The following is a 25,284-nucleotide window of genomic DNA, read 5'->3' on the forward strand; positions in this document are numbered from 1 at the left end:
GTAATTATCCTCAAATGCTACTGACGTTATAAAAGTGTATACCAATAATCGCATGTAACTTAAGAGACGGTCCCTAAATGTGATACTCGTCCAACGTCAAGCCAACTTTATCTCTGTTTTTTTTTTTTTTTTACTTTTAGTTTTCTTTTCTCTTAGCTGGATTGGATTCATCCATCAATTATGAACATTCAACCGCAAACATGAGGTGCGAGCTGTCGCGACCGTGGATGGGAGAATGGAGGAAGTTTTTTTTTTTTTTTTGAGCAACTGGGATGGTGCCCCCTCTGGGAGTTGGTACCCTAGGCAGATTGAGTCGGTTCGGGAGTTCGGAGCGGGATCGCGAATCATTTGAATCAGTTCGGGGGTTCAAAGTGGGTTCGCGAATCATTTTAGGCAGTTCGGGAGTTCAAAGCGGGTTCGCGAATCATTTGAGTCAGTTTGGGGATGGCGAATCATTTGAATCAGTTCGGGAGTTCAAAGTGGGTTCGCGAATCATTTTAGGCAGTTCGGGAGTTCGTAGTGGGATCGCGAATCATTTTAGTCAGTTTGGGGATCGCAAATCATTTGAATCAGTTCGGGAGGTCGGAGCGGGATCACGAATCATTTGAATCAGTTCGGGGGTTCGGAGCGGCTTTGCGGATCATTTGAATCAGTTCGGGAGTTCAAAGTGGTATCGCGAATCATTTGAGTCAGTTTGGGGATCGCAAATCATTTGAATCAGTTCGGGAGTTCGGAGCGGGATCACGAATCACGAAAGATTCGCGCTTGTAAATTTTCAAATTGGCCATAACCTTTAATTCGTTGCTGCCAACAGTAATTCCGCCCCTGCTATTCTCTAAAATAGACACTTTTCAATGTTTAAACACTTTTTTGTATAACAACCAAGCAATTTGTATTGTACACAATCACTGGACTTTTTCATGAAACATGACCGAACAAATTTGTATAAATCATACTTAGAGCAAATTAAGTGTTGCTAATATCTTCGTCTTTATATTTGTTGTTCTGGGTGTAAACAGTATTTAAAGGGACAGTTCACCCAAAAATCATATACTCAACCTTAAGATGTTCCAAAACTGCAGGAGTTTCGTTCTTCCGTTGAGCACAAAATAAATTATTTTGAAGAACGCTGGAAACAAAACAACTGACGGTAATAATTGACCTCCAAACTTATGGAAAAAAATCCTATGGAAGTCAATGGCTACCGTCAGCCGTTTGGTGAAAGAATTTTCGTTTTTGAGTGAACTTCCTCTTTAAGATTCATTATTTTGCAATTCCGCTTTTGCACACAACAGCTCTAGATACTAGCAGCAAATTCATTGCATCAAGTGCAAAAAAAAAAGAAAAGAAAAAAGGCAACAACGCATTGAGTTTGAACAAAAGAGCATAGTGCTTTTATAATTATTATATCAAGTCCTTTACAAATAGTCACCGTGTACAGCAGCAGTTTCACAGTCCAGAATTGATCGATGCAACATGTGCTGCAAGCCCTTACGAATCTGTCTCCCATGCCGAGACAGAGATCTGATATTTCTGAGATATGTTCTTTTATCTCCTCAGCTAGAGATCAAATCATCAGTCTTTGAATTGGGGGAAAAAAAACATCTTTGAGATGAAGCACAAATGTATCAGATTCAGTTTTGTTGTTTTAACTCGCATGAAACCTCACACAGATTCACTCAGGCATGCAACCAAAGCATTGCCATGAGACAGCACATCATTTTTATGAATGCTTATTTACTGGATCTCATGACATCTTATCTCCAGGTCACATTTCACCCCCCCCCAAAAAAGGCCTATTTGAGTATCATTCAGATTGTGACAGTTTGATGTTTTTCCAACGAATTCTCATTTCTGAAATGTTTCGGAATTCGTTACTTTTGAGTGATTTAAACTTCTTTAATACTGCCGTTGTTACTGTATTACATTAGAAAAACAGTAATAAAATGGTTTTATTTAAATCAAAATAAAGAAAAAATACTGTTGAAAAATTAATTTTGTACATTTTTAACAGTAATAAGAATTGCTAATAATTTAACAATAATTAATGTATTCATATTTCCCATTCCTTATTATTAACAAAGCCGTAATAAATAAAAAAGAAACACTAATAATGTCACAATGCAAAATATAATTACCTATTCTTTTATTTCGAGGTGAAATATTCTGATATTCACTGAATATTTAGCTGTTAATAATGATGTTTCTGAAAAGGTACAACAAACTGCATGTCATTTTCTCCAATTAGAGTCGTTCACATGTGGATAACGAGATGATAATTATCTGCATGGGCAGAGAACATCATGTTGCATTTATATTGTTCTACAGAGACTACACAATGCTAGGAGAGCAGAAGAGTAACAGCCGTAAACCTAAGTGCATTGGTTTACCATAAGAGCACTAGTGAGGAGTAAATGAAATGAATTTCCTTGCTATGGAAAGGCTGTGAGTTTGGATTTGGGAGTGTGTGTGTGTGAACGCGTGTCAGTCTCTTGCACGAGGCGGTTGATAATATTGTTGTGTCGGTCGAGAGCGGCGAGGCTGTCCATCTCCTCCTCTTCGAAATTCAAGGGAATTCTCATAGTAAATGTCTTCGTCATCCTGTAAAGAAATTGCCAGGAATGAGTGACTAATGTTACTGATAAAGGCAAGTCTACCAAATCAGTCATGGGAAAGAGAAAACAGACTGGTCTTTAAATAAAAACAAGACAAAAAAAAGACCATTTGGGAATAAAAAAATAAAATAAAATAAAATTAATAAATGTGTAAAATAAATAAAAATAGATTTAAAAAAAATCTATAAAAATTTATATATAATCAAAAATAAAACCAGTACTAAATTTTCTTTTTAAAAAGTAAAAATAATGTAATAAAATAATATTTTAGACAAAATACAAACAGAATACAGACAGGTCTTTAAAATAAATAAACAAAAATGAATAATTAGATTTAAATTTAAATAAAATAAAAAATAATAACAATAATTAGAAAGATATTTAAATAAAGAAACTAAAAATTTTTATTAAATAAAAAATATATAAATAATAATAAAAACAGTACAGTACTATAATGTATAATGTACTGTTTAATAAAAACAAAATTACACAGAATAAATTGGGTCTTTATAAAATATGTTCTTTTAAATTTTAGGATGGGGGTTCCCTCTCACAAAGAGGTTAGAAAATATTGAAAAACCCTGACATTATTAGGGTTGGGTATCGTTCGGGTTTTTTACCACACCAAATCGATACTTTTAAAATGGTACCGTGCCTAAACGGTGCCTGGACCGATACTTACAAAAAAGAGCCACAAAATGACGGTGGATGACATTAAAGAATGGCTTTTTTATTGAAAGTATGCGGAGAGCTTACTTATATATAAGTAAATACAAAACACAACAAATTTACACAAGTTCACAATAACACCTAAGCCACCTAACCCAACCACAATAAATGTAACACTAAATAACAGTTACAGTACTAATAACAGCAAAGTAGCCGGTATTCGTGGCAGGAATGCAATAATACAGTTAGCAATGCATAGCTTTGTTTCTAAACAACGGTTTTCGGTTCTGTGTTTGTGAATTGTGATTTAAAATGTCATTCCTAAAACATGGATCATCATACGTCTACTACTTCTTTTGAGAGAAGTATTATTTTTCCTATTTTCACCCAAAAAAAAAGACTGGATTGGGCATTATTGAGTGCTACAATCACATGTAATGTCTGTTTCATTCATACTGGACGCCAGAGGGCGCCCTCGTGCAGAAACTCCCCATATGCATCACAGAAGTAGTAGAACTCATGACGCTCCAGGAAATCCCTAATATGGACAAAAGCATCCAGCTAGCGCTGTGACTGAAGAAAAAGGAGAGAAATGTTTTGAATGATGAAACATGAAGACAGTAAACACTCGACTGCGACAATATATAGTTCATCTGTGTTCAAGCCATCTCGGGTATTTGCATAATAATTAAGCATATTTATAATCCATTGCTAATCGACAGAATATAACACATTCTGCCCATTCTGTGATAAGAAGCCACATCAGATCTCAGAATGAAGCATCTGACTGAAGTTGAGGAGTAAAAACGTGTTATAATGTTCTCTTTTGTTGCACAACAGGATTAGAAACGCTTCTCTACCTTTATGTATTTAATTTAAACACGTGTAATGTAGCTAGCTAATGGTAGGCTCCCAGCTGATTTCAATCCACAACTCATGCATTTAACGGCACCGAAATCTGGGTTCTAAATCAGTCATAAATGAACCAGAACCGGGTTTCGGTACCCAACCCTAGGCATAAGAAGAATAAAAATGTGTACCAAATATCATTTATAATATAAATAAAACCCACGATGCTTTAAAATGCTCTGGGGTTTGTAACAGAGCTCATGGTTTTTTGGGTAATCTGATGCTTACCCATTCGTCCATGTGCAGAGGTTTGATATTGTGAAGCAGAACTTCTTCACAGTTGCCGTAGTCGCTGAACACAACCACAGCCGTGGAGCCCGAAGGGTGGATGGCGTCGATTCTCGCCCGATAAAACTGCCAACAAAATACAAAGATGTTTAGATCTAAATATAACGCTACACTCAACACTTTTCACCATTAGTTAATCTTGTGACAACTAAAACACATTCCAGAGCTCCACATGTAATGCTCATTATATATGCAAAGATGCTAGCCAATCACAGCAGAGCGTGTTTACATTGAAGACACACCCCTTCCAACAGAGTTCAAATAAGAGGCAGAATTTAGGATAGAAAAATACCTTTTTTTAAATCTAAATTATGACTTTTTTGATGGGAAAATAACTACACTAAGAGATAATGAAGACTATGTGCACCTCGAAACACTATTAAAAAAAATGCATTTGATAACCCCCATTAAAATAATAGATTTAAAAACAAAACAATTTTCCTGGTGGAAAAAACTACATTTCCCATGATGCTATGCAGAACAGTTGGTCTCCAAAATGTTTAAATAAACAAATATATATAAACGTAAAATATATTGCTTCGATAGAATGATGACCAATTCAAATTTTTAAATCAACTGCCACTTGCAAAGCATCATGGGACTGTAGTTTTTTTTTCTTTAATAGTCATTATGTATAAAATCCTTTCTGGGGTTTTTTTCTTCAAATACATTTTTGTAATGTTGTGATTCACATTGTAGTAAGCCAGTTTGGTTCACAGCTTCGAACACTTTACCCAAGACTTCCCCTATGAGAAAAATGTATATAAAATAAAGGCTTCCAGAACAGACTCCACTCAAAAATAGTGCATAAGACTCACCTTATTGTCTTCCCAGTAGAGCGCAAGACACTGGTCACCAGCTCTCCAGATTATGTGATTATTTGCGTCATTCGTCTCTCTCTGGCCTTTGATTGGTCCAGATCGTTTCTTGGGGGCGGGGTTATGCATGTTGGTTTGTTTCTGAGGCGGGGCTGGAGACTCCGGCTTGATTGGACCGGTCCGCCTGTGTTCTAAATCACCATTGGGGAGCAGTGCGTCTGAAACCCCGCCCACTTTGATGCCCTGACCGGATCCGGTGTCCTGCGGAAAGTCTTTTTTCGTGGCATCTTCCGAACGCTCAAAGTAGCCTGATTTGGGTCTTTCCGGCTTGCCTTTCCTTCTGTTGTTGGGCTCGTTTCTCGCTTTAGGATCAGAGCCTGACGCGGTAGAATTTGAGGATTTGGGTGCCGCGGATCCGTTTGATTGGTTTTTCCTAAAAGCAGCTGGTCCTGTCCCATCCTGGTCTTTACAGCCACCGTTATGAGGTTCCTGCTGAAAGCTTTTCGACCCGTTATGTTCCCTTCCATAGAGACCCTGCTGTTCCCTGGACTTCCCCATCGATGTGTACGTGCTTCTAGCGTCTTGAGCATCATTCTTCCATCGCTCTGATCCCCCTCTTCCCGTTCGCTCTCCATCCCTCCATTTCTGCGGCTGGGAGACACTGAAAGAGGCCGTGCTGGGTTTAGGAAAGTCTCCGTCCTTCTGGAAACGTGGAGGTCTGTCGTTTCTCTGCGAGCGTCCCTCGTTCCGGGGGTGTTTGGACTGGGTGGCATCTCTGGACATTTGATCAGTGCTGGGGAAAGTCATCTTATATTGGTGCTCTTGTGGTGAAGGCTGGTTCTTTGACTCTAAGGGGTTAATTTGAAGAAAAACAGTCAGGCAAATGATTAATAATTGTAAATGAATGAGTGGCGCGGTTGCATTTACTTCATATAATCAAAGTAACAGTAGTACTAATATTATTATAAAAACTATTTTAAGGAATATACATTTTTTTATTTAACAGTATTAGTAATTTCACCGCTAAAATGGAATACAAAAATAAAAAATACAGAATTCGGGAAAATATAAATGAATTTCATAAAAATAACTTTTTTTAATAAACTGTTGCTAAATTGAATACGTTTTATTAGTCAGACATTCTTTTTGATTTTGGAAATTTTATGTAATCATTAAAATGGGAATTCAGAAACAGAATTTTGGGAGGGGGGGGCAATTTGGGAAAGAATAAAACAGGATTTTGAACTGAAAATAAAATAACTGATTAAGTTATTACCTGCTATGAAAATTCATTTAATGCTACATTTCAGTATTTGCAAAGAAAAGCCCCTAAAAGAGAATTTAAACTCAATTAAAAGCCTGTTAACTGTTGTTTTACACATTTTTAGTGCCCTGCTCCATGCATTTAATGACCTTTTACGAAGTTGAGAAATGTCAAGCGGTAATAAAGTTCATTCAAGAAAGCTGACAATCTCTTCATAGAAATCTGAACTTAAATGCAGGACACAGTGATGATGAAGGGCACTTCAGAAGTGTGTTTCAGGTCATTCTGACTCAGCAAGAGCCTGAGGAGGAAGACAAACGTTTCTCCACATATTAGCCCTGTCTGTTTCCTCCTAAAGCCATACGTCAGGCAGAGCTTACAAGCCTCAGAGACTTATCTAAAGCGCACTAATAGAGCGCCTTCTTTTGGGACAGGCCATCTGTTTGAGGCCGCACAGCTCTGCAGCACACTGGGACTTCAACATAAGACCAGATTAAAAATCCTGATTCATTGTTCCCATTATTAGATTGGTTTCGCTGCAAATGCAGTGGGAATAAATTTTTTAAAGTGATCATTTATAGTCATTATTGCAAAAAAAAACTCAACCTCAAAGGGAAAAAGGGTCTTTTATCATGCCGAAAGGTTTATTCTGGACACAAAACCATACATTATCCAACTTTTAATACAGATGCTTACTAAATAAATAAATAAATGTAAAGTAGTTTCAAAATATTATCATCTGAAGTAGGAATTATGCAAATATTAAGCATTTAGCACTTCAGTAAGTTGGCACAATTTTTTTTATTGTTAGGGTTAACTAAAAAACTAAAAAATAAATAAATTATATATATATATATATAGAGACACACACACACATATAAAACAAGATTTCTTTAATCAAGCGGAAATAAAATAAATATTAATAGCAAATTAAAAAGAAATTAAATTAGAAATGTTGTCTTTGCAACTAAAACAAGCCTAAATATGAATTACTAAAATTACTTAATGTATAACTAAAATAAATTAACACTAACAATAATAATAATAATTATAATAATAATAATAATAATAATAATAATAATAATAATAATAATAATAATAAAAACAATAACAAAATACATTGTATAAAAATAAAAATAAAAACATAAAAAATATATATTAAAATATATATTTAATACTTAAAAATATAAACTAATTTAAAATATTAATAAATACTAAAATAGAATATAAAGAATACTAAAAATAACACTGTTACTTTTTGAAAGGACAAAATAGGCACTGATACTATAAGCTTCCAAAATTGGCCAATTCAGACATCAAATTTAAAAAAAGCAGTAAAATTGTCAGCTTTTTTTAATGCTCCATAAATACAAAGGTAAGTTCTGGGTACCTTCGATGGAGAATGTCCCCATTTTTGACTCCAGGAAGTCAAACAATGTGCTGGGCCCAGACGGTCTTCCTCCTCCTTCCTCGTCCTCATCTTGTCTGGAGCGCCCTCTTCCACGACCCTTTCCTGTCAGAGGACAAATACACCGTCAAACTAAAAGATCAATGCAAGTCCTTTATGCATGGGATGACTTTCTCCACTGGTGTGGATTATTGTGATGTTTTTATCAGCTGTTTGGATTCTGACGGCACCCATTCACTGCAGAGGATCCATTGCTGGTACAATGATGCTACATTTCTCCAAATCTGACGAAGAAATAAACTCATCTGCATCTTGGTTGTTAGGGTGAGCTAATTTTTATGCAAATTTAAAATTTTGGGTCCTTTAATGGTTTTTTGGCACTAAACAAAACTGAATAAAACAAGAAAAAATTATCTATACAACAAGAAAATGTATTGACGGGTTTTACCTCGAGGCGGTGGGCGGCTCTGCTCTGTTTGGGTCACGTTGGGCTGGTTTGTTCCACTGAGCAGGAAGTTGAGGGCCACTTCCAGGTTATTGTTGTTATCCAGCAGGGCCTGTCTGGACGCCTCTCGGTTAAACCCCATCTCCATGATGTCCCTCAAAGCACGCTCATCAACCTTCAAGAGACCGCAGCAACATCAAACAGCAGAAAGGAATTTGAAGAAGTTAAAGGTCGTCAAAAAATGCATTAAAATCAGGGACAAAAGAACAGATGAAGAGAGCAGAAAGCATTTTGTCTTGTGATGATAAACCAAACACAGTCACATCTGTGATTACGTTAGCCATCAATTCATCTTTTGTCATGCATTCACTTCATTAGAGAAAAATATTGGCATTTCATTTTAAGCCCATCGTACAACTTTGGGGACACTTGATGTGTTTTCAAGAATTGTTATTTAAGAAATACAAAAATGAAAACAGCAGAATTTGAATCCATTAGCACAAAAAAAAAAAACCTTAGAAACAGAAATGTTAAAACCCATATTTTCAAACTTTTACTGATTTAGGAAATAGAAAAATAGGAAATTAATTTTAAAAAGGGAATTAATACTTGCATGCAGCAAAGATGCATCGAATTGATTTAAATGACAGGATACTGAAGATCTCTATTTAAATTAGATGCTGATTTTTTTTTTTTACTTTGCTTATCCAAGAATCCTTGAAAATGAAAATAGCACAGTTTCCACCAAACTATTAACTGTGTTCAGCATTGATTTGATCAGAAATGTTTCTTGTGCAGAAAATCAGTGTATTATTCTGATTTCTGGAGATCATGTGACACTGAAGACTGGAGGAATGATGCTGAAAATACAGCGGAGCATCACAAGAATTAAATAGTATTTTAATTAATATATATTAATTTCAGATAGAATACAGCTATTTTAAATTGTAAAAAAAAAATCCCAGATTCCCAGATGACTTGTTCTTGCCATTGCAAAATCATGAATAAAATACAATGAGTTATGCATGTCTATATAAGACCCATGGTGATGATGCACAAGAGTTCTCTGGTCTGTTTTATCATCCACAAATGTGCCTACAGATCATTTCATGAGGAAGGACTTCCTGCTTAAAAACAGCCGTTTTTATGACGATCTATGGATCTCACCAAATCTCTGTAAACTCCTTCTGACTTGTTCTCCATCCACGGCTTTTCTCTCTCCTCTCGTTTTCTCTGATAGGGGTCTCGGCTCCTGTAGGTGGACCCTGGATTGGCGAGGTTTCCGCCTGCATTGCCTGCACCGCCGAACGTTCGCATCTATCACAAACAAAAAGAAGACAAAAAAAACATAGGTCACTCTCCAGCATTTCTAGATCAGATTTCTTCAATTACTGTAATAAGAACACAACGAACAGCATTTCTGGACATCATAAGTGCGCTTTAAAAGTTTAGGTGTTAATCATTTACATGGTGTTCACTTGTAATTACACACTCAAAACCAAACATTTCTTAATTAAATAGCGGAGAATATTAAGTTCACCCATGGCCTAGGGTTGCAGTCAAATTCAATTACACACAGCTTTAATATTTCAATATTTCATTGTTGCAGGGGATGAAAATCAAGTGCATTCTGAATTGAATTTCCAATATCTTTGTACAACGCATGGAAAACAACAATCTGAGAGTTATATGTATATAACACTGGTTAAAAGTTTGGGATAATTAGGATTTTTAAATGTTTCAGAAAGAAGTGTTTTCTACTCATTTTGTTATTTAGTCAAAAATTTAGAAACCGTAATATTGAGACAAAAGTTTTCTATTTGAATACTCTTTAAAATGTGATTTACAGTATTGTTAATAATCAGAAATGTTTCTTGAGCAGCACATTAGACTGATTTCTGAAGATCATGTGACACTGAAGACGGCTTCGATCACAGAAATAAATACCAGTTTGAAATAGAAAGTGATTTTAAATAGTGGATCATATGTAGCCTTGGCGAGCTTCTTTAAACATCGAATGTGCTGTATTTTTATTTCGCGAGAACGTTATCAAACAGACCTCTTTACTCTTGGCGATCTCGGCGATGGCAGCGATTCTTTGTCTCTCGAACTCGTCGTTGTCTTCAGCAGATTTGACAGCGTTGGTGCTCTGCAGCGTCTTCCTCTGATCCAGAGCTCTGCTGTCCACCTGCTCCTTCTGAGCACATCTCTACAGAGAGACGCCAACACAATCAAATCAACCTCGCAAATAACCAGAAGGTCAAAGGTCACAATGAAAGAAGCCTGACCTGTCCGAAAGGAACGAATGGAGGGGGTCCACCTTCTGCGCCGATGTTTCTTCGGCTGTGTTTGGCGAGGCTCTTTTGTGAAAAAACAAAACAAAAACATTTCTATTTAATTTTGCCGGTCGTTTTTAATAAAAATATGTCTATATAGTTATTTTTTTATTTCCATTTTAGTTACTGCAGTACATCAGGTTAATCAAAAAGTAAATTAAAATGAGAAATAATGCATTGGAAACTTATAAATAACCTTAAAATAACCTTTTTATTTGTTAACATTTATTTTATTTCAAGGTTTAGGTAACTATAATAACCTTGATGCATAAGGACTGAAGTTATTTACTCATAGAGATGAATAAAGCAATGCATCTTCATGCTATCTGGCTTTGATTGATAATTAAAATAAATCATCTGTTGCCAATGTGCCATCTATCAGTGAGCCAAAATATGATGAATATTAACAGATGGTTACAAGAACCCGTTTCTGTGTGAAACTGTGACTTCTGTTTCTTAAGTTTTAATGAATAGATTTAACTTTTTCTCTAGAGCCAAGTTACAATGAAGGTTTTATTGTAGTTTCTTGTTTTACACCAACTCTGATGACCCTCACCCTCTGAAACTCCCACTTCTCGATCATGTGATCCACTTCACCTCCGAGAACCGTGATCTTGGAATCGTCCAATAGCAGGATGCCGTTTTTAACCTGGACGGCCCCCAGGAGCTTCACTTTGGTTCCAGGAGGAGTGTTCAGACTGAAAGCGGAGCAGAAATCTAATTAAAGGGTTAAATCAATTGCTTTGAGTCAATTGCTTTTGAAACACTGAAAACATTTGTCTCTCCTGCTCACCAAAATTGCATCTGTTTGATCAAAAATACAGTAAAATTGTAAAATATTATTACAATTTACATTATCTGTTTTCTATGTGAATATCTGTTCAAATAGAATTTATTTCTGTGATGCACAGCTGTATTTTCAGCATCATTCCTCCAGTCTTTAGTGTCACATGATCTTCAGAAATGTTGAAAACCACTTAATATTTTTGTGGAAACACAGACACATTTTTTTATATATATTATTTGATGAACAGCTTTTATTTGAAACAGAAATATTTTGTAACAAATTGTCTTTAATAAATATCATTTTTTTAATTATTCATTGCGTCCTTTCTGAATAAAAGCAATACAAATCTTACTAACCTCAAACTTTTGAAGAATAGCTTAAAATAATTTAAAGGAAAAAAACTGGATATTATAATTCAAAAATATATAGATACTTTTTTATAATGAAACAAGTTATGACAGCCACTTTAAATTAATATATTACAGGAAACGTATATTCATTTCTAGAAATAGAAATTAAAAACAAAATGATAAAAATTGGAATTTGATTGTAATTTTTAAAACATCCTTCACCAAATGTTTATTTCTGACTCCCTTTTGGTTATGAAGTAGAAAGTGACCCAGGGATTTCTTGAGAGAGCTTTCCAGAGATTCACCCAAAAAAAATAGGTCGGTTTCCCTTATTTAGCATCTGAAATGACTTCCACACACCTCCAAAAAAAGGGAATTTAAAATTCATAATTGCACTTCTCTGCTTAACTTGCTTTATTTCCTGGTTGTCAATCAGGGTTTTTCTCTCCGATGTGTTCCAGCTTTAGTTAGTGTGAGGCATTTGCTGTAAACTGGGATTAAGAACTGACTGTTTGACTTTAATTAAAGATTAAAGGGGGAGAAGGGATGGATTGAGAGAGAGAGGAAGAGGAAGAAACTCTATTTCCCCTCACAAACACTAATACCCCGAGGAGAGAAGTGGAGCAATGAATTATCCAAAACGCAGGCTTATTTCCTCAAATATGTCCCCTTGCCTGAACCCTGATCAAATGTTCATGCTCCTGCCAAAAATACATCACACGCCAAATAAACTCGCCCTCAAGAACACAAGTGGAGTCTGGGGAGCACTCAATGTGTGACGTGACCAGCGCAATTACAGACTTTCCTGAGCTCAAAGCGATGTAGGATCCAATATGAACTCTTTGGAGAAGGCAGAGAAAAAAATCATTTGTTTCAGTACAATGCTTCTGTTCTTGCAACCAATCTCGCTTTCATTTGAAGGTGAAATAATTATTTGAAATGAGTGACACTAAACTGAATTGTAAAAACACCTCTAATGCAAATAACCCAAGTTAAACTACATGTGGAAACAATGCATTGTGCTTGCAGTTTTTTTGCGAATGAATGAAGAAAGCTTTGGTTTTATTTACATGCACTTGTTTTTGAATGCATTGAAAAGTTTAGGTTTTATTTAATCAAAAATACTGTAAGAAATTATGAAATATTATTACAATTTAAAATAGCAGTTTTCTCAGTGAATGCACTGTAAAGTGTAATTTATTTCTGTGATCAAACTGCTGATTTGATGCTCAAGAAACATTTCTGATTATCGTCAATGCTGAAAACTGTTGTGCCGCTTCACATTCTTTGATGAATAGAAAGTTCAAAAATACAGCATTTATTTGAAATCAAAATAGTCTTTTGATTAAATAATTAACTGACTCCAAAACTAGCTGAAAAACTTTTTCATAATGTACAAAACCAAAGTCAAACCACAGATAATAAGTGTGCAAAACCTTCGTACACACTTCAAAATAATGCATGCCCGTTCGGTGCTTGAATAAAGGAAGCTTTGGGTTCAAATGAACAGTGGATAGTTTTATTCTGTATGTTAGCGACAGGGATGGATGAAGGAGAGAGTGAGCCGAGGAACAGATGAATAAAGAGAGCTCTGTTCTTCAAACGGCACGAGGACACAGTCTGATGCCCGGCCAGAGCCGTAATGGAGACATGGGATTGGTGAGGTTTGAGCCAATCAGAAGGACTGAAACTGGGGTTAAAGGAAGGAGAGTGAAAGAAAAGGGCAGAAAAGGTCGTTTGAGTTTAAATCGGCCTTACAAGATTACACAGTGTCAGATATCATGGAACAAAAGTAACGAGAAGATACTACTTCAGTCTTTTCTACTGAGAAATGCATTGTTTAACACAATGTGTAATTTGCAACTTGTTTGTAACCGTTTCTGAAACTTACTAGAAATCTCAAAATTTCAACAAAAAAAAAAAAATCTTACACCATTTTTTCAGTGTAACACAGCGCTGTAAATTTAAAGAAACCCCAAAATAAAAAAGTGTGATCCGAGATGTAGATGAGTTTGTTTCCTCCTCAGAACAGATTTGGAGAAATGTAGCATTGCATCAGTGTCAGTGCTGTGGATTATTGTGATGTTTTTATCAGCTGTTTGGACTCTCATTCTGACGGCACCCATTCACTGCAGAGCATCTATTGGTGAGACACTGATGCAGTGCTACATTTCTCCAAATCTGTTCCTATGATAAAACAACTCATCTATTTCTTAGATGGCCTGAGGGTCAATAAATATTTAGCCAATTTTCATTTTTGTGTGAACTGTTCCTTTAAGCATCATGGTAATGTTTGCTCATATTAGGGTTAATGATTCGAACAAACCCTTTACATTATGCATTCAAATTAATGGTGTAAATCGTCATGCATTTGTACCTTCACAATTCAAAGCTTTGTATACACCATTAAAATATAAAATTACATAAGTTGCTTTAAGCAGTTGACACGCTCAGTAAAAACAACAACATTATAGTGACGCATAAATCAATGCAACAAAAGAGACACATTCTTGGTATGCAGCCTGAATCTTACTTGTCACAAAGATGCAGTTTTTCCGCATTTCAAAATGACATTGATGTTTTAGGCTCCTGGAGCAAGAGAAGATGAACCTGAAGTAACCTCAAAAGCAGCGCAGTAACACGACCCTGAACGACTCGTAGCACCGTGAACATCTATTCATCGTGAAAAAGAACCTTTTCTGCGGCTCCCCACTACATCAAAACGTCTTTAGTCTGGCTCAAGGCAATTACAGGACCTCTTTATCGTATTAAAAGCTACGTTTAATCAAACGGCGGGTTTTTGGCATCATTATGGGCCACTTCACTGTGCCTGACGGACCGAGACGTTATTTCATTAAATCATACGGCACAATAAGACGTGCTTCAATTGAATATCTGAAGTACGATTTTACAGCCACTCGTTTATAAAAATGAATGAGGGATGTTTAAAATCACAGTCACATGTCAAATCCATACGTTTACGCTTTAATGTCATGTTTGATAGCAATAAGGTTTAATAAATTAGCTAAAATAGCTAATAAGGTGTAGGTAACGTTCTACAGATCTCTACAGGCACAGATTCCACATCACTCATACTATTTCTGAAGTATGTAGTGTGCATAGTAAGCATACTTCATGAATGCATGCAAAAACCCACATGCATTTGCCATAATGTGTATTATTACCACATGAAAATCTGTAGCCCACAATGCAATGCTCTTGAGTTGACATTGCATGACGAATGTGAGACGCATGAAACAAAGGGATAGTTCACCCTCTGATTTACTCACCCTCAAGCCATCCGAGGTGTACATGACTTTCTTCTTTTAGATTAATACAATATGCCAACATCATCCACTGGAACGCCACTCTCTTATGAATGCGTGTAAGACAGTTAGTGAGATTAAAATTTATTAAATGTTAAATATGGATTTTATTCTTACACAAATGCAGCAGTTTAAATGGCCTTTATTAATCCCCCGGAGCTTGTGGAGCACTTTTAATGATGGATGAATGCACTTTATTGGACTTAAAAATCACGACATCCCCCCCCCCCCCCCACCATTCACTTCCATTATAAAGCTTGGAAGAGCCAAGGTATTTTTTTTTATATAACTTAGATCGCATTCATCTGATAGAAAAAAGTAAATTTTCATTTTTGGGTGAACTATCCCTTTAAGGAACAACATTTTTTGCATCTCTTTCTCCACTCACTATTTTGATCAGCTTTGCAAGAGACATTTTTATGCAACAATAGATCAAGAATGCTAAATTACCCTATGTATTTAGGAGATGATAACTGTACTCCACTTGCGGAATTAAACATGCAACATAATGGAGTCATGTAACAACACTGCAGCATACTACTGTTTGATTATTTAACGCTGCATCATATTTCATATGCTATTAAATAATAACAGGTGTTTGGAGTAGATTAATTTATTTTATTCAGCAAAGGTGCATTAAATCAAAAGTGACAGTAAAGACATTTATAATAATACAAAATATTTCTGTCAGATAAACGCTGTTCTTTTGAACTTTCTATTTATAAACGAATCCAGAAAAAATGAATGCATCACAGTTTGCACAAAAATACGAAGCATCACAGTTGTTTTCAACATTGATAATAATCAGAAATGTTTCTTGAGAAGTAAATCTTCATATTAGATCATGTGACACTGAAGACTGGAGGAATAATGCTGAAAATACAGCTGCGCATCACAGGAATAAATAACATTTTAAAATTATTTATTTAAATGTATATTTAAATAGAAAGCTTTTTTATTTTTGTTCTAATATGTGTGGATTACTTGTGATGTATTTATCAGCTGTTTGGACTCTCATTCTGACGGCACCCATTCACTGCAGAGCATCTATTGGTGAGCAAGTGATGCAATGCTACATTTCTCCAAATCTGATGAAGAAACAAACTCACCTACAAAATTTCATAATATTAACGTTTTTTTTCCCTGTATTTAATAAATCAAATAAAAGCAGCCTTGGTGATTAGAAGAGACTTTCAATGAATTACATTAAGTGTTATCATACTACTAGACACCAGCATGATACAGCACCATCTTCCTGAAATTAGCATCCCACACCAAGAACAGGAAATGTGTCAACCTGGCCCTGACTGTCAATTAGTCTAATTATACAAGAGCATGAGCTCCCCCTGACAAGCTGATGCAGTTTTACACATCCCTGCTTGCAGGTAGTGCATTATAATGACAAGGATGATCCAAATAACCACAGACACTTGAGCTGTACCTGATTTTGGACAGATGTTTGTACTCGAGGCCGGTGCACAACGTGTGTCCGTCTGTCATCTGCAGACGCAGCATTCTGGGCGCCGCCTGCGACTCCTCGTGATCTTTAGAAGCAGCGACATTACGGATCTTCTGCAGCTGAAAGACACAAGGGCCCTCCAACTGCGGGAGAACCAGAGGGGTTTCGCATCAAACCGATAAAAGACTCAGAAGTGATGCATCAAGCTCATAAACATGTGGGTTTAAATTATCGTTACAGAGCAACACAGCTCTCAGAAACCAGATCCCAGTCATTATTCTGCAGGAATGTCACATCCTTTTGACCAGACAAATGTTCTTTTACCTCTGCTCTGACTCTATGTTTATTTCAGCTCTGCTAATGTTCTCCTATAATAACAGCGCCATCTTGTGGGCAGTATTAACAAGTGCAAAAAGTCTGTTTATATTATAACAATGCATTTTATAATAATAATGCGAAATCAATCAGTTTCAAATGATCAAGATAAACGTAGCTGGTTATTTTAATACACAAATGTACCTTTTCTATTCGTCCACTGTTGATGTCCGTCGGCAGAAAGCTCTTTCCTATGGGTCTCAGATCACTCTGTGAATTTAAGAATGGTTTTTATTTGTGTACATGCTAGTATTGATGAGTCTTAACCCAAATATACATGACCACGAACCGACAAAGACACGAGTAAATATAAAACGGGAAGAGTAAATATAAAAGAAAATAACTTACGTTTAGTGCTACTTGGATGATGTCAGTCAGTGATGCTTTTTCCTTCTCTGATGAACTTTTACACTCCTCGATTCCTTCATCTGTAAGGTACCTGTCGAGAAAAGTGTAGGTTTGTTTATATAAATATACTGTATATAAATAAACCTTTGATATTTACCTTGTTGTTAACAGTATTTTCTGACTTATGGGGGTGATGAGAGAAATACAAAATCTCCTTTGTGTAAAAACTCTGATAGCTGCACAAAATATGTTCTGGAAATAAGTGCATATTTTATTAAATACCAGCTCAGTGGCATATTTAAGAAAATAAATCCTATTCTTTTATGCTCTTTGGAGAATCATGTAAATACCGTTGCATCAAATAACCATGGTATTGCTATAATTGTAACATATAATATTTGATATGCACGGTGAAACCTGAGATCTAAAGGAGGTGAAGTCGAGCTCTGAACAATTAAAGTGTTGAAATATGCTGATGATTGTTTGTAAGAACTTGTAAAACTTGTCATGACAGTTCAGACTGATTACAAAGCTTCAGCATCCGATTATTAAACTATCATATATGACACACACACACACACACACACACACACACACACACACACACACACACACACACACACACACACACATATATATATATATAGTTTGGTATTACTGGTAACAGACTAGCTGTCACTAAATGTTGATTATCGTGCTAACGATTTAGCCGCTAACAGCACTAAACATCCCAAAAGCCGACTTAATACTAAACTAACGAAGTGATAGGTATCGTACATTGTTAAATGAACGTATACGAAGCTATAAATATATTATAAAAGTAAAACTCGCTTATAACTCAGAGCGAATGAACGAATGTAAACATGAGTTAGCACCAGCAGCATGCTAAACACAGTTAGCCGTTAGCACTCGGTAGTGACTCACCAGCCTTCTTGAATGAGCGCCGAGCTCAGATCGCACATCTTCGCACACACCGATGAGTTTGTAGGGAATCACTGTCTAAAATAGCGATGAAATCACATCGTTTGCGCGTTACTCTGGATTCGTTTCTGCGGCGTTAGCTGGCGCTGCAGCCTGACGAAGACGGATGACGTCACGCGCAGACTTCCGTCGCGTCGCGGGTCAAAGTAGAGCGCCGCTGAATTTCATAACATAAAAGGACGCTATGTTTAGTTATCTTTTATCATAGATCATAAACATTAAACGCCTTTATACATGCGGTCTAAAAAAATGAATAATTAAGCTTTTTTATGGTCACTAATACTGCATTTATTTTATAAAAAAATACAGTAACGGCATAATACAGTACAAAAAATGTACAATTTAAAATAGCTGTTTTCTATTTGTATGCATTAAAATATATACATTTATTGATTGAAAGCTTAATTTTCAGCATCGTTCCTCCAGTCTTCAGTGTCACGTGATTTTTCAGAAATCATTCTAATATGATGATTTGCTGTTCAATAAAAATGTCCGATTATTATCAATGTTAAAAATAATTGTTCTGTTTCATATTTTTTTGTGGAAATTGTGATTTAAAATATTTAAGTAAGATTTCAGATTATTCAAGGATGCATTCAATCAAAGAGTTTTGTAGAGTTGTTATTACATGTCCCTACCAATAACCAGCGACTACTAAACTGTCCTTAACAATAATTTTGATCTAACAATTAAATATATTTGTATGTAGCTTAACCACTGCTGTTGTAATGTTTAAGGCTGGTAAACGCATATAATACCCACATTGGCATGTGTTCTTCAGGTGTCAAGGTTGTATTCAGTTGAAGGAAGAAACCTCAAAGACAGTGCCAGAAGGATGCTGGATTAATCAACATTAATCAAACATTGTGGTGTCAATCCTCAATAAGTTACAACACGAATCAGAAACATAGAAAATAATTACTTTTTTGGTCATTTTGAAATGTCAAACTTTGTCCGCAGTTCTTATCCACCTCAGTCTGTATTATATTTTAGGGTGTTAAAAGATTCCCTCATGTCCAAATTCAACATGAATTTCCCCCGGGAAGCAACAGAGTTGAACTTTAGGAATCCAGTTGGGAAAAAACAATAATTAATAATTAACTTTAAGTTCACTATTGGTTGTTGTTTGATTTGTTAACATAAGTGTGATAACATGCTCTTGATTTGTATTCGATTTTTGGGTCTTAAATAATTTAAAATATATTCTTTTTATATTTTTATTATCTTAAGTTGTCAAAAATTCCATATTTTGTATCATAAGATTAATATTTAAGTGTATTGCATTTATAATATAGTATTTTGGCATTAAATATTTTGTATTTTCATCATTTTATATTGTCTTAAGATGTCAAAAATGTAATTTTTCTTTAAAAAGCTGTACATTTAATTTGTTTGGATGGATTGCCATTTTGTTGTGTATTAGATGTTTATATGTAGGCATTCATCAGCTGTCTATTTAATGACTTAATTAAATTAATTTTTGATTAATTTTCACTGAAAGCCCAAATTCAGCCTTGTTTTAGCCTAGTATTTGAACAGCTCCTAGATGTCTTTTAAATGCAAAATTGATTGCTGGAAACTTACAAAGTCAATGATTCATTTATAGTTCTCCTTAGCTACACTACAAACAAAACAAGTCTCAAACAACCCCACATAACAGACACAGGACTCATCCTAACTACCTCCAGAATGTGCACCTGTCGCACCAACATTGACGTCACTTCCAGGAAACAACTGAACGCACTTCAACACAGGCATCTGTCCTATCTCCTTTTATATCCATGGAGCGCATATCCACCACCCCCATAATAATGGGAAATCACATCACCACATATTCATCATCATACACCACGTCTATTTCAACAGTTCTTTTAAATGACACCAGGCTCCACATGGGATCAAAAGTGATCAAGAGCATATGCTGCTCCAATTACACCACTTCGGGACTTCTTCTTTTCTCCTTTCACTTTCACTTGATGGAGTAGACCAGGGATCCTCAAATCTGGACCTCGAGATCCACTTTCCTGCAGAGTTTAGCTCTAACCCTAATCAAACACACCTGAGCATGCTAATCAGTGTCAATCAATGTCTTTGGGATCATTCGAAAATGGCAGGCAGGTGACTTTAATCAGGGTTGGAGCTAAAATCTGCAGTGCATTGGACCTCCAGGGTAGATATAGATTTGTAATTTCTGGATTTAGATAGATTTGAGGAAGGGGGGAGTAGACTATAAATAGGAGACAGGTGTATTGACTGAGACTCAACGACACTCCACCAAAGGGAACCTGTGACAAACAAAAATGCCTAAAAAACTACAATCAAGACAGGAAAGTGGTAAGTGCATTTTAATATAAAGATTTGTTCTTATTTGCACTTTGTATGGACCACCCAATTGGCCCAACGACGGAATCCAATGCATGTCAAAAATTAAATTTTTCTTAAAAAAAGCTGTATATTTAATTTGTTTGGATGGATTGCCATTTTGTTGTGTATTAGATGTTTATATGTAGGCATTCATCAGCTGTCTATTTAATGACTTAATTTATTTTTTTATTTATTTTAAATTTTGTTTTATCTGCAGATATACCCGACACCAGACATTTCAACCACGGAGATGATGAAACCGGTAAGCGTATTGTAATAGTTGGTCTGTATTCACTAACACTGACTTTGTGTATTTAATTTTGTTTATTTTTCCCCTTTTTAATTTTTTTCCGATGTAGTTTGTTACGTTTCGGAGGAAATCTGAATTATGTTTCTTAAATGAAAAATATATCAAAGTCAGAAAGTGCTCCATTACCAAGTATGTTTACACACACAAGGAATTTGCTAAATCTATTATTATACTAATTCATTATAAAATTGTAGGCAGAGATATGAACCCGCAAGGTTGAGTAAAACCAACAAGTCGAGAGCAGTTGAAAAAAGAGACGTGAAGTCAGACACTTTCTTCTTGCATCCTTTGTCACAGATGATGTGGTTTAGATGCAATATTTTTCCAATACACAACCCTTTCTGACATTTTCATGAAGCAACAAAAACATTTTCTTTCAGTACTTTATGTGCTGCATAATACAGCACATGTATGTACAATATTTAAAAACCAATAAAGTGGGTTTATGTATTTCTGTTTGTTTTATTTTGTGATACTTTTGGGATGCGATTCTTTAATGGCATGAATGACAGTCACATGACTTCTGTGCCATCCCAAGTCTCAAGTACTTTTTCCTCGCATCCATCTTGAAACCGCTTACTGTGCCCGGCTTTGGTCTCTCATCTCCGGGTGGAAGATCCTTCAGTGCTTTGGCTCCAAAACTCTGGAAATCCCTTTCTTAAACACTTTGTGGCAACTCTACAATCTTTCAAATCTCATAAATCTTGAACCATATTTAAAGGCTACCTCTGCTTATGTATATGTATGATTCTATGCATTTTGAACGTATATGATCATTCGTGTGTTTATGTCTGTATCTTCCCCATTTTCTCCTTGTATAGCAACTTTAAGCTTGGGAAATGCGCTCAATAAATAAACATTATTATCTTTGAAACCCCTATCGAGCAGCTTTTTTAGCCATGCAATGCTGTTCCTTTCTCTTCAAATAGGGAAACATCAAATTCTCTAAAGCGGTTCACAGATACAATTAAATTGTATCAAACACACACACACACACACACACACACACACACACTAAAAGTGAAAGGGAGTAGACCGTTATAGTAACATGATGCATAAACTTATACTTCACAAATCTAAGCTTTGGCAAAAACTAGTCTTTGTAACTAGGGAGCATTGTAGTGATTATTATCATTAATATAAGCTACTGTATTAATACATGGGGGTTTTACAGACATGCCTAAACCATGGTATTACAGATTATTTTTATTTTATCTTTATTAATCTTTCTCCAGTCAGTGGATTTTACATTTTGCTCTGATTTTAACTTAAAACCGCAACACCTGAAAAATAGTTGTATGGGACATTAAGTTTTCTTAAAGTTAGTCCATAAAGTTTGACGTGCATCTTCCTTGTTGTTGAACTGGCTTACTCCCGACTGGAGTAGTTTGAGTCCTTTTGTTGTTTATTTTCATCACCAAACATTTAACACCTCTTTCAGTCTTCTTACATTAAATCCGCTTGCGTTGCAACAACTTATTCGTTGTATCTTGATGAATTGTAATTCCAGGTCACAGTTATTTTCGATCACGGTCATAAACTTGTGTTCTGCAAAACCTCACGTCACTTTGGGCAGCTTAAAGGGACAGTGCACCCAAAAATAAAAACGCTGTCATTCTTCTTAAGCGGTTTTGGTGGTTGACAAACTAGCTAGTAGGCGCTCTAGCGCCACCTGCTGCACTGGAGTGTTGAACAAAAGTCTGGCTGAGAAAGATATAACAGGAGAAGAAGGGAAACAACACTATTCTATGATCTTCATATTCATTGTAGTAGACCTGTCTCTTTCAGATATGAAATTAACGGTTTTCTTTTGACTGCTGACGTCTGACGTTTCCTTTGACGTCTGAAGACTCATCTTTTTCGCCTGCACTTAACCTACTAACACCAGTACTTTTCATTTTCTTGTCTTTGTTCATTTAATTAAAAAAAAAAAAAAAAAAAAAAAAAAAAAATCCTGGCTATGCGTTCTATACTAGACTAACTGAGACTTGTCATGGCACTTGTATACTGTTGTTGTTCTCCTGTTGACCTGACTGCTTCTATTGTTCTCATTTGTAAGTCGCTTTGGATAAAAGCGTCTGCTAAATGATTAAATGTAAATGTAAATGTAATGCTCCAAAGTAAATTTAAGTTTACACTTTTAAAATACTACTTTCCATATTATTCTCTAATATTTATATGCATGGCATTATTTTATTATAGGTTCTTCTGATTCAGGTTGGTTACAATGTGTATGAAAAGTAATGACTGTCATTAATTACTCAACCTCATGTCATAAATTACAATAGTATAAAATGTGCTTTTATCTTTTTTTTTCCCCAATACATTTAAATGGTAAATTTTTATGGGAATATTTTAGTGTAATTTAATACCCCTCAAAATAATAAATATTATATTGAGATGAAATATAGTACATTTATTTCATAAAAATAAAATTGTGGACAACATAAGTGTGACCCCTAAATGAGAGGACAAATTCTACACATAGACTAAATCACACCAAATCCAGAAATTACAGATTTCAAGGTTGAGTCAGAATATCTTTTCACCTTCACAATTCAATTCAACCTTCAAAAACGAGCTACAGTAAATTAATAGAAAGCATGTTATTTTTCAAAATGATGGTCTATATTTGCACTGCACTAACATGAATGGGTTTTATTTTCAGATGACGGAAGTGATATACTTTATTACAAAAGTCTACGTAAAGAAAAGCCCAAAGTCAAGCTCACGGTTTCAAGTGACATTAAGAAATTAAACAAAAAGGAAACATGGGATTGGAAAAAGAGTTCTTCAACAAGGCCAACAGTGGAACTTGCATCAGTCAGTGCATCAGGAAGCGGCATCATAGGCATGATTGACACAATTGACAGACCAGCACATGCCAATGCAGAAGGCACCTATGCTCGAGCTGGAGCATATGCGGAAGCTTTTGAGAACAAACCAGGAAAGAGGATTCCCAAGGCTGGAGTCTATGCAGAAGCAGGAATTGGACGAGCTAGTGCTGAGTTCAGTGTATTTAGGGTAGAAGCCAAAGGCCCAAACGCCGCAGCTAGTGCTGAAGCCACTGCGGCTAGACTCGGGGCTGGAGCAATGGCTCAGGCTGAAATTGGCAGCGCGTCAGCTAGTGCCGGTCCATTGGATGTGAAATTGGGACTCGGAGTTGACACGGGTGGATATATTGGTTTGGGTGGGGTGGAAGCCAAATTCCTGGGAACTGGATTCTCAATCGGTCGAAAAACCAGTATATCTTTTTTTAATTCAGAACTGTCTTTTTCGTTCTAAAAATCTCACTTTTGACTGCTTCCCTTAGCGGATCTTTTGCATATCTACTGAGCACAGGTTTTCAAGCACTAACATGACGAAAACCCATTAAGTAATACTAATATTTAACCCACTAAATGAATCATTCAAAACTCTTGTCCTCTATTTGTTACCCTGGACACACAAACCCAGTCTTAAGTCTTAATTTTTTCAAAACTGATATTTATACATCATATTGAAGCTGAATAAATAAGATTTCCATTGGTCTATGGTTTGTTAGGAGGACAATATTTGGCCAAGATACACCTATTTGGAAATCTGTAATCTGAGGGTGCAAAAAAAAAATTAAATACTGAGAAAATCAGCTTTTAAGTGGTCTAAATTAAGTTCTTAACAATGCAGATATTACTAATAAATTTAGTTTTGAAATATGTATGGATGGGAAATTTACAAAATATCTTCATTGAACATGATCGCTACTTAATATTCTAGTGATTTTTGGTATGTATTAAAATAATATATAATTTTGACCCATGCAATTTTTTTTTTTTTTTTGGCTATTGCTACAAATACACCCCAGCGACTTAAGACTGCTTTTGTGTTCCAGGGTCACGTATTGAATATCTCTTTTTTTTTTTTTTCTTATTCAATTATGTCTCTGAACCGTTATCATATTGTAAGTGATATCTGTCAAAGCTTCAAATATTAAACTCACACTTGGTTGTCTAATTTGGTCTGATGAATAATATTACGTTTTGTTTCTCTCATTTCTGCTATTCTTTCATTCGAGCTGGTTTTTCAACCTCATTATTATTATTATTATTATTATTATTATTATTATGAGCTATTGCTGTGTTACCTTTCGAGTGGCCTGGTTGGTGTTTAATAGTGAGGTCTATTACTCTTAATATTTCATGAATCATCTTAGCTAAACCAGCATGATTATTTTATTGACCTTTCGGTTTGGT

At 35.5% G+C, this 25,284-nt stretch overlaps 2 protein-coding genes across 4 annotated transcripts; one reads left to right on the plus strand and one right to left on the minus strand.

Annotated features, from left to right (window-relative positions):
* Positions 1-1,502: 1,502 nt before the first annotated feature.
* Positions 1,503-18,504, minus strand: LOC113055407 (tudor domain-containing protein 3-like). 3 transcript variants are annotated; one of them, XR_003277525.1, is made up of 14 exons: positions 18,322-18,504; positions 17,398-17,488; positions 17,194-17,259; positions 16,657-16,817; positions 11,309-11,450; positions 10,705-10,776; positions 10,476-10,625; positions 9,584-9,733; positions 8,420-8,591; positions 7,954-8,076; positions 5,300-6,147; positions 4,422-4,547; positions 3,776-3,857; positions 2,473-2,601 (listed from the first exon to the last, which is right to left on the minus strand). XR_003277525.1 is itself a non-coding variant. In XM_026221705.1 (13 exons), the coding sequence occupies exons 1-13, from the start codon at positions 18,357-18,359 to the stop codon at positions 2,485-2,487; spliced, it is 2,256 nt and encodes a 751-aa protein (XP_026077490.1). In that variant the 5' UTR covers positions 18,360-18,504; the 3' UTR covers positions 1,503-2,484. The 3 variants fall into 3 exon arrangements, 2 of the variants coding, with proteins under 2 accessions (XP_026077490.1, XP_026077491.1); XM_026221705.1 differs by lacking the exon at positions 3,776-3,857 and having other exon boundaries at positions 1,503-2,601; XM_026221706.1 differs by lacking the exon at positions 2,473-2,601 and having other exon boundaries at positions 3,325-3,857.
* Positions 18,505-20,554: 2,050 nt separating this feature from the next.
* Positions 20,555-25,057, plus strand: LOC113055708 (uncharacterized). The gene is made up of 3 exons (XM_026222098.1): positions 20,555-20,712; positions 20,960-21,004; positions 23,721-25,057. Exons 1-3 carry the CDS (start codon positions 20,679-20,681, stop codon positions 24,335-24,337), a joined length of 696 nt encoding a protein of 231 aa, XP_026077883.1. The 5' UTR covers positions 20,555-20,678; the 3' UTR covers positions 24,338-25,057.
* The last annotated feature ends 227 nt before the right edge of the window (positions 25,058-25,284 follow it).

Source organism: Carassius auratus, chromosome 36 (assembly GCF_003368295.1).
Source record: "Carassius auratus strain Wakin chromosome 36, ASM336829v1, whole genome shotgun sequence".
Taxonomy (NCBI): Eukaryota; Metazoa; Chordata; class Actinopteri; order Cypriniformes; family Cyprinidae; genus Carassius; species Carassius auratus.